This window comes from Brienomyrus brachyistius, chromosome 6 (assembly GCF_023856365.1).
Source record: "Brienomyrus brachyistius isolate T26 chromosome 6, BBRACH_0.4, whole genome shotgun sequence".
In the NCBI taxonomy this organism is placed as follows: Eukaryota; Metazoa; Chordata; class Actinopteri; order Osteoglossiformes; family Mormyridae; genus Brienomyrus; species Brienomyrus brachyistius.
In genome coordinates this window covers 22228415-22237913 of record NC_064538.1, presented here as the reverse complement: position 1 = coordinate 22237913, position 9499 = coordinate 22228415, and the positions used below count along the sequence as shown (strand labels likewise).

Genomic DNA, 9499 nt, shown 5'->3' with positions numbered 1-9499 from the left:
GGGGGCAGATAGCAAATTGTTTTCGGGCGAAATCTGGAACACATAAACTTCAGACAATTTTACCACCGCTTTGGCGGATTGGCCAACCCAGCTGACCCCCCCCCCCCAAAAAAAAAAAAAAAAACGCCGGCATCCCTTTTCAGATCTTGCAGACCTTACCACGCCCTCTACCTCAGGGTGGCCAATCAGATACCCCGCCAGGCCCCTCGCATTATAAGAACAGTAGACGTGGAGCGGTGAGGACCAGAAGCTCGTACTGGTGGGCTGCAGAGTGAAGCGGACAGCGGGCCGGGGGGGCTTTCAGAACGCATGCAGCTGCAGAAGAGAAAAGCCGTCCAGGTCTGCCAAAGGTGACAGATGGGGTAGCACCAGCCTACTTCTTTGGAGTATTTTTTCTGTTTATGTGGCAGACTGACTCTTAAAGGCAGAGCTTGGTCCACAGCTAGCGAGTGAGCAGCCTGTGCTAGTGACAGGCCTGAGGAATTGGATCAAAAGCGAGGCAGAGAACCTCTAAGAGGAGCCGCCATGCGTGAGGAACTGTCCTACACACGCTCCCCAGAAGGGAGCCGAGCAGCCCGGGGGGAGGATGCAGAGCGCCCCCCAAAGACAGGATCGAGCGAGAGCCGTAAGCGAGGGCCGTGCCCCAGGAATGACAACAGTGAAGCTGAGGAAAGGTCAGCTGGGAGTCCCCCACACCTTCTGCCACCAGGAACTAAGCGGCCAAAGAAGAACCCTCCCGTGGCAGTGGCTGCGGTCGACCAGCAGGGCGCAAGCTCCGCCCCCCGTGGCAGCCAGCCCTTCGAGGACCTGCACACGCAGCGCGTGATCGCCAACGTGCGCGAGCGGCAGCGCACCCAGTCGCTGAACGACGCCTTCGCCTCGCTGAGGAAGATCATCCCCACGCTGCCCTCGGACAAGCTCAGCAAGATCCAGATCCTAAAGCTGGCCTCGCGCTACATCGACTTCCTGTACCAGGTGCTGCAGAGCGACGAGATGCACGGCAAGCTGGCCAGTTCCAGCTACCTGGCCCATGAGCGGCTCAGCTACGCCTTCTCCGTCTGGAGGATGGAGGGGGCCTGGTCCATGTCCACCCCCCATTAGCCAACCAACCCCCCTCCCCACCTTATCCCCTTTCCTACCCTCCCCAGCCCCCCTCAGCTCACCTCAGCTGTCCTGCCGCCCATCTCAGGTATTTACACCTTACCACTACACCTCTGTTCCGTCACACAGGGCTTCTGGGAAAAAAATATTAAAAACTGTCACTTCAAATCCCATGCACTTGCTTTATTGCACTATGAGACTTCTGTGTCTAATATTACCTTTTAATCTTTATATCCGTTTGACTTCTTCAGTGTAACCCTTTCCAGTGCTTCCTGTATCGCAGTACCATTATACTTTTCACAGATAAAGACACTCATTGAATATTTTAAGGTCTGACATGTGCTAAAGCTCTCTTCTGTCTTACTTCTGCCTCCGGCACTTATTGTATGAAAACATTCACAATTTAAATCCTATTGTGGGGTGATTATTTGCAGGTTTTTTTTTTCATTTAAACTAGAGTTATGTCACTAAAATACCCAAAGTGTATTCTATTGGCAGATTTTAATAAAAAGTATAAAATATAAAATCATACAACGTTAAAAGGTAATTCATTCATGTGTTTTGCTTACTTACATTACCAAGCACACCTTGGGCTGTCGCTGTCAATACAGGTAAATAGGAAGCATTTGAAAGACAGACATAATCCACACAGGAGATGGTTCCTGACTAACAGACCTACAGACTGTTGAGGACAGGAGTAGCGGATCCAGGGTGTGGTCGTGTTAGCCAGGGGCACTGGGGCGCTCCAGAATAAATTAAGAAATAAAAAGTAACAAGTGTTAAAAAAGGTTTAAAAATAAAAATGGCAGATTGGTTGATGCAGTGGTTAGCACTGTCGCCTCATCCCTCTGAGACCAGAGTTCCATGTGTGTGGAGTGTGCACGTTTTCCGCATGTTGTTGCAGGGTTTCCTCCGGGGTCTCCTCCAAAAACATGCTGAGGCTAAATGGACTTGCTAAATTGCCCGTAGGTGTGGATGTGTGTGTGAATGGTGTGTGAGTGTGTCCTGCGATGGGCTGGCCCCCCATCCTGGGTTGTTCCCTGCCTTACGCCCGTAGGCCTCCAACCCCTCGCAACCTTGAATAAGATAAGAGGTATCAGAAGGTAAGATAAGAGGTATTTGAAACTTATAGTGTTTTATTTGTTAGGTAGGCCATGTACCTGTCATTTTTTAAACCAGGAATTAAAAATGGTGACTTCTAATTTAATATAATCTCCGTGTATAATTAGGTGACCTACCAGTGAACGTAATGGTGATGTTGGACATGTACACAGTAGTTAAAGGCTGCCCCACGCTGGTCATGCCTCTGTCCTAAAAAGCATATCGGTCATATTTCTCCATCTACAATTGCAGCCTCTTTAGTGTATATTATTGTTGGCGTGTCTATGCTGCCCAGAGATGTTAAAACAGAGAATAGCTGGTCAGAGCTGTATCTGACAAACCCAGCAGAACTGAATGCAGGAATTTCCCCTCAGTGTATAACTTTCTGTGATCTAGTGCTTACAAGCTCAAATGTAATATTTGAGAGTAGTCCAAAATGGCATTAATAGTAAAAGAGTATCTCCACGAATCAAACGAAATGTAAATTAAATATGAATCCAATTAAAGTATGTGATATCTAGCAGGAATTAAAGCACTTGTAATTTTATAAATAATAATAATTGTTATTATTAGTGTTATTATTATTATTATTATTATTGATAATTATTATTATGTAATTATTATATTTCACTTTATAAAGAAAAAAACTGAACATTAGTTTTTGTGGCTGATTCCATCTCAAGAAATCAGACGACTGGTGAGATCTGACAGCTCAAATCTGATCATGGTACTTTTCATTCTTTACCTTAATCCAGGTACTGGGAAAAAACGGCTTAAATTCATTTTATCTTGCTTTTTGCCAAAAAATATAAAGAAAACGTTTGGTATTACTACTGCTTCTACCACCAGTAATAAGAACAGCAACAATAATAATACCTAGAGAAATATTATAATGCTATTAGCACAGCTACTACCACAAATAAGAGTATATAACACATATAATACTTAGTGACAAACAATGCAAATATACGATATACAAAGAAAATGGCGTACACTGAAGATCCAGCACATAACATGAAAGTAAACTCAAAATGAAACTCACGAATTAGCAATAAGAATATAAATGCACCAAAAATAAACACTGGTAAAATAATATTTAGAAATGTCATTTTAAATAGCTTTTCTCCATAAACTGGTGTTTCACAGTGTCTAAAAGCATTCTCATTAAACTGCACTCAGAAGACCCAGGGCTCACTGGCAGTGACTTGCAGGCAGGCAGCTGACCTTGGCTAACCCACTGCAGTTTGCAGGGACCACCTGATAGGACAAAGGGGTACTTTTCTACTTTCTCGCCCATGGGCACTTAGCAGGGACCCCAACTGCATTGTGGGTGCGGCTGCTCCTCACGTTGGCTGGGGAGCATTTTTGAGGTCAGCCATCTAAAGTGGCGAGCTTACCCCCTTTATGGATGTCCCAGTAAAAACCAAGGTACCATTATATAAACCACAGGGGGGAACATTATTTTGGTAATGAGGCAGCTCTTCTAGGGCTATACAGTCCGCACAGTGTGTTCCTGCATTACACCGTTTGAACGCCGGAAAAGTCGGAAGTCTTTGAACTGCGCGCTCACCCCTCATGTCGTTTCAGCTGAAAATGCAGCACGACTGGCAGTGAAGCGTGACTGCATGTCCCGTCAGACGTCTATAAGCGGTCAACCCTTCAGACCCAGTGGCGCTGAGCAAACTTTGGGATGAGGCCACGTCTCCGACCCAGACACACGTGCACCAGCTTTGGTTTTTCCCGCAAACGTTCTGACTTTCTGCACTAGCAAGGTTGAGCAGGGCAGATGATGCAGAACAGAGAGAGAGAGAGAAATGCGAGTGGCAGAGCCGAGCCGCCCCCCTCCCACTGTGCCCCCCCCCCACAGGACCTCGTCTCCAGACTGGGGCAATCAGGCCCCGCGGAGCTTAGACATCCAGGAAGCTTTAGATTGGAAGCAGTTGTGAGGCAATGTTAGGCGTGCATACGGACATTGTTTGGGGTTGTGACAATAGATTTTCTGAGTACGTCCCTCAAAACATTCTAACTGAAAATTAAATGGTGGAATGTTCTAGAATCTCTATAAGACAAACAATTTATTGATCTGTTTTTTTCCCCGAATGTTTTGTCGGCTTTATTGGGCAGGAATGATCGTGGAAGCAGAGGTGAACAGAGACATGGGAGAATGAGCTATCAGCAGCAGGTTGTGTCGTGTGAGCGTGCATGTCTGTCTGTCACTGCAAATGCAGCACTTCCATCAGTATAAAGCATTAATCTGCTTCTTCCAGCTGACTCGCCAGCATTCAATTGTCTTGCAAGATGAGAGAGATAATATATGTGTGTAGTAAATGTGTGGCAATAAAACATTTCTGTAGAGAGCAGTGATTTATACTGACCTGAGAGAGAACAGGCGTAAATCAAAAACAGCGGGACCAAAATGGGCTTTCAGATGTGGAATCATTGCCTTATTCTCACCGATTATAGATGAATGTTAATCTCTGGTTTGATAGCATTTGGCCACTATACAAACTGTTTCTGATACCAAAATACACAATATCCCAGTTTGGTGGCTTTTATGGGCCTTGTGGAAATAAGCCAGAATGTGTTTTAGACCTTGGTAACTCAAATTCAGCCTTCCCTGGTGATGCAGAGAGGATTATTTCTCAGGCAATGTGTGCAGGTGAATGGAAATTTATTTATTGTTAGTGTGGACAAGGGCTCCCTCTGGGTAGTGGTGAGTGGATGGAAGCTGCCTCAGCTTTGAGTCCTAAACCATCGTAAGTAATCCTTCTGTCCAGGACAGGGTTGTGCAGCATTGCATGGCTTTAAAAACAGACACAGGTTTGGTTCAGGCAGGGGAAAGCGGGACCTGATACAGTATTGTAAATCTGCAGAATCCCTCAGCTTCATGCTGAAGTGTTAGTGTAACGTTTAGTGCAATGCTGCCCCTACTGTTGGGCCTGGGTATGGCCAGGGTGTGCTTGTGAGAATCTGCATGTGGTATTCGCTGAGCCTGGACCCAGGACTAAGGCGTGAGCTGGGAGTCCTGTTTGTCTCATCTCCAAACCGGCCCCAGAGCGTTGGGAAGGGTCACACCTCTACGTGGAATTTGGACTTACAAAAATGTCACTGAGTGTCCCTACATGACAGGGTGCTGTGTCAGACAAGTGTGATTGTATACAGCAATGCACAACAATCACACACAAATAAAACAGCTATTCTAACTTTAGATAATAATGTCATGTTCATGATATAAAATTGGCTAGATTGATATTCAAGCGTGTTCAGAAAATGAACGGATGGATGGATGGATGGATGGATGGATGGATATTTGTACAGTTTCTCTGACTGGCCTGTACATTATAAACCAGAGGTGGGCAATCTTACCCACAAAAGGCCAGTGTGTATGCAGGTTTTCCCTGTAACTCTTTAATTAAGTTACTAATTAGAGGACTGATTGGCTGAAGAGTCCTCACACCTGGGTTTGAACAGCTGACCTAAAGGTTATCCCAAAAACCTGCATACACCGGCCCTTTGCAGATAGCGCCCTGCTATGGGCAGTTACTAATTAGGTATGTTTAAAGCGTTGACTTTAACAAAATGTAACTGTATCTCCATAGTGCAGAGATAAATAATGAGAGACCCCTGGAAATACACTTTTTAGACCACGTGCATGCTCAGAGGTGTGTTTTAGTTGATCTTGCCTCCAGGTGAGGATACCCTGTCAATTAGCAGTTATGCGTTTCTTAGCTGCGCGCTGCTTACCTTGATCTGAGCACTTAAGGTGACATGTGACCATTTAAGCGCTGCTGGTAATTCTTAAGTGGGCAGCCTGAGGTCAGTGGGCTAAGCCTCTGTGCCTGTGATGGGAAAGTCGCCAGACTGAGCCCAGCCTCAGCATGTTTGTGGGTCCAAGGCCCTTGACCCCCAGTTCCCCGGGTGCTGCAACAGGAGGCTGCCCTTCATGGCCAGCTAGCTCTCACCAACAGAGAGCAAGTGGGGGAGGCGCAAAGAGAATTTCCCCATGGGATCAATAAAGTATCATTATTACTGTGGTATTATTATTTAAGGGTGCCTTCGCGTGACTGCATTCCCAGTCGCTGTTCCTGCGGTTAATGGCAGCTGGGCTGTGGTGTCAAGGTGCCCAGTTCCAGCCCCAAATGAAGCAGCACATGGGAGTTTCGTAACCTTCCCTCAGCTGGAGTAAAGACATCTGTTATTTTCCCTGCCTGGTGCTGATACGGCTTCCACAGCAGCAAATGCCTGAGCATGGTTGGGGCTACTACTTTCAGTTTGAAGAAATAAAGGATGCCACCCCCAGCCCCACCCCCTCAGATTTCCAACAGTGTTGCTGAGGCCGGGGAGGTCAATCATGTGATCTAGATTAAATTATATTTTGGTCCTTGTTGGGGACTTAGTGTATGCATGAACCAATGTGTATGTATAAAACAGGACAAACCATGTCAGTAACACTTTACTTGAGGAGGCACATAATGTAGAAGTTCACTCTTACCAAATGTATTAATTAACAAGTATCTAAATGTTACTTACATAATGATCCCATGTTCATTTATCATTAATCATCCATGATGATCATGTATTTCATGCAGGAACTATATTAGTTCATGATTTCTTACTGAGTACTAACTGAGCTAGCTAATTGAAGGGCAAGTGAATTGTACCCTTCATGTCTCGTACTGATTCAAAGCAGTACACAGCATTTTAATTTTCAATACAGGACGAAGGTGGCGACTCTGTGTGGCCCAGGTACCTAATTTTACTAAGCAGATTCTGATTGTTGGATGTTTTGCTGCTTAGTGAAACACTTTCTGGTTTCTGAAGTTCTGAGTCTGGGCTCCAGTGGACTTTCTATGAGAATTTCGCCACAGCACCATCAATAACTGAGTTAAGCCAAGGAAGACCATTGAGTGTGATAGTTGTACTTTCTGTACTGTGGTAACAAAGGCCCTATTGCGGGGTTAACACCAGCTTTAACGGGTGGGATCCCCAAAAACAGCGCAAGTAAGAACAGGGTGGTTCTGCAGAACAATGCAGAACTACAGCTATTTGAGAGAATGACTGATTCATACTGATGCTGAATAAAATAGCTGTAATAGTAACAAAATTTAGAGCAATGATCTCTGAAAAGTATAGATTTACTGAGCTAGTTGAGTATTGTCACAAATAGGATTAATACATTTTGTTAATTAATATTTTTGACAATACATGCCAATGGTTGAGACTTTCTTTTTTTACATAATGAAATAAGAATATTCAGTACAAAACTAAAATGTAAACTGGTATTACTCAATGTATCAAATTTACCAGACATTTCTCTCTCACTGACAGGATTACGAGAGCCAAAAAACATTTTTTGGTTTACAGGCCGAGTGGATAATTTATAGATGATTATCTCGAACACAAAATTGATTCAGCAGCTTCTGCAGATGTTTGCCATCTACACGCGAATGCGGTTCCACACTCAGTGCGTCAGCAAGTTACAAGCAACACAAAGGAAACTCTCATTCCCATCTGCTTTTTCATCCAAAAAGAGGGGCAGTCCAATAAATCTGAGGGGACTTCATTACAGTCCGGTTTAATTGCAGTGTACACATACGCTGACCCTGTAATGAATTAGGAGGATGGATGGAGGGCTGGATATATATAGCCGATATGTCTGTGAGCTTATATATTGTAGAAAGTAACAAGTTATGTGAGTTGCACCATGCAGTGTTGCATCAGCATTATTTATGGTATGTAATATTTCTGAAAAGTGTACTTTGAGTCATTGTGGTGTATCTTCTCTGCAGCCCCCTCCTCAGCCTCCCCCACTCTCTCTCTCTCTCCTGGCATGAAATCAGGGTTGTCATTAAGTAGTAAGCAATCAGGTCCTGACAAAAGTATAAATAGCACAGTACTCTTTCATTGTGTTTTTATTTTTTTGTGTATTGCTTGCCATGTCATGCACTTCCCATTTTATGTATAAATACAGTTAAAGTTTCCTGGCAGTTAATTAAAGCTGCTGTTAAATTGAGACAGGCTAGACTGGGGGGTATATCAGGGGTTTCATACATGAATGCATGTCAGGCACATTTATGTGTATAACGCCAAGAAAAGTGAAGCACCTCTGTGAAGATGGGCCTGAGCTTTCTCCTGCCTTCTGCCCTTCCTTAGCTCTGTCCCGGAAAGTGTCCTGGCTGGCTGTCCAACAGCAGAGAGACGGGCTGCAAAAACCAGCCATCTGAGCCCAGCAGGCTTCGCGGGACAGACGACGTTGGAGAGACCGCCACCCCCAGTGGCCTCGGCAAGGACCACCGCAGAGGGCAGACACACCAGCATCTCTCCAGACCATGGGAATCATTACACGGTTTACACTGCGGCTTGGGACGGCTTGGCTGTGAAGCACACAGTAACGCGCCCCCCCCCCTGCCTTATCTGAGACGTGTGTATGGAATCAAAAGCATGGCCTGATTTAATTAGTGGTATAGGGGCTGCCTTACTGGGACGAAGAGGAAGTGATCTTCGCCATGTGGTTTTGTGTGTCCTCTGATACAAGGAGAGTGACCAGATTGGTAACCTACAATGGTAGATCGTGCAGAGAAGCTACTTCCGAAAAACGGACATCAGGTTGTATCTGAGATGCACAATATCCCAGTTTCCCATACCTGAAGCTGCATTCACACCTCCAGAGAAATGCAGTGCTCACTGGCACTCAGTGAGACATGACAGTGTTTTGGTAAATTGAGCCGTGTCCAGGCTGGGCACCATTGTGGGCTCCAGTTCGTTCTACTTGTGGTAAAAATGTTCCCTGTGGTAAATGTTCACTGCATTGCTCTTTAGGTAATAAAACATGCTTTGCGCACAGTCTCTGCAATTACTGCTGCAATTTCTGACCCATCCTTTACAATTCACTTGTTTTTCATATTAACTGCAGACCAGCACCAAAGCATAACACCAAACCATCTATGCGTATTTTTTTTAACAAAATGCACATAAAAAAATATATAATTACAATGACCATTACACTAAATGCTTAAAGTGGGAAAGTGAGGCTTATACTTAATTGCGAGGGTTTTACAACTAGTACTGTTTACTGTGGATTGTTACGCAGATGGATGATTTAATTAAGTTTAATAAATAATGTATGTTTTGGGGAAATTGACTAATGAGACATAAATAAATCAACTGGCTTTAGAAGCTGATGTAGTGCAGTCACTGTTCAAGACTATTCTTTAATTTCAACATTAAATCAATCACCATGACCCTCCCCCCCCCCGCCCCGAGATATACTTTGGGTCACTGTAAAACTGGCTGTAAA

At 44.6% G+C, this 9499-nt stretch overlaps 1 protein-coding gene across 1 annotated transcript; it reads left to right on the top strand.

Annotated features, from left to right (window-relative positions):
• Nucleotides 1-231: 231 nt before the first annotated feature.
• On the top strand, nt 232-9055 carry LOC125744645 (twist-related protein 2-like). The gene is made up of 2 exons (XM_049016682.1): nt 232-1189; nt 8356-9055. Exon 1 carries the CDS (start codon nt 526-528, stop codon nt 1099-1101), a length of 576 nt encoding a protein of 191 aa, XP_048872639.1. The 5' UTR covers nt 232-525; the 3' UTR covers nt 1102-1189; nt 8356-9055.
• Nucleotides 9056-9499: the final 444 nt, after the last annotated feature.

What these genes read in the sequence shown, in the direction of transcription:
- LOC125744645 (XM_049016682.1), top strand. Translation starts at nt 526, where the DNA reads ATGCGTGAGGAACTGTCCTACACACGCTCCCCAGAAGGGAGCCGAGCA.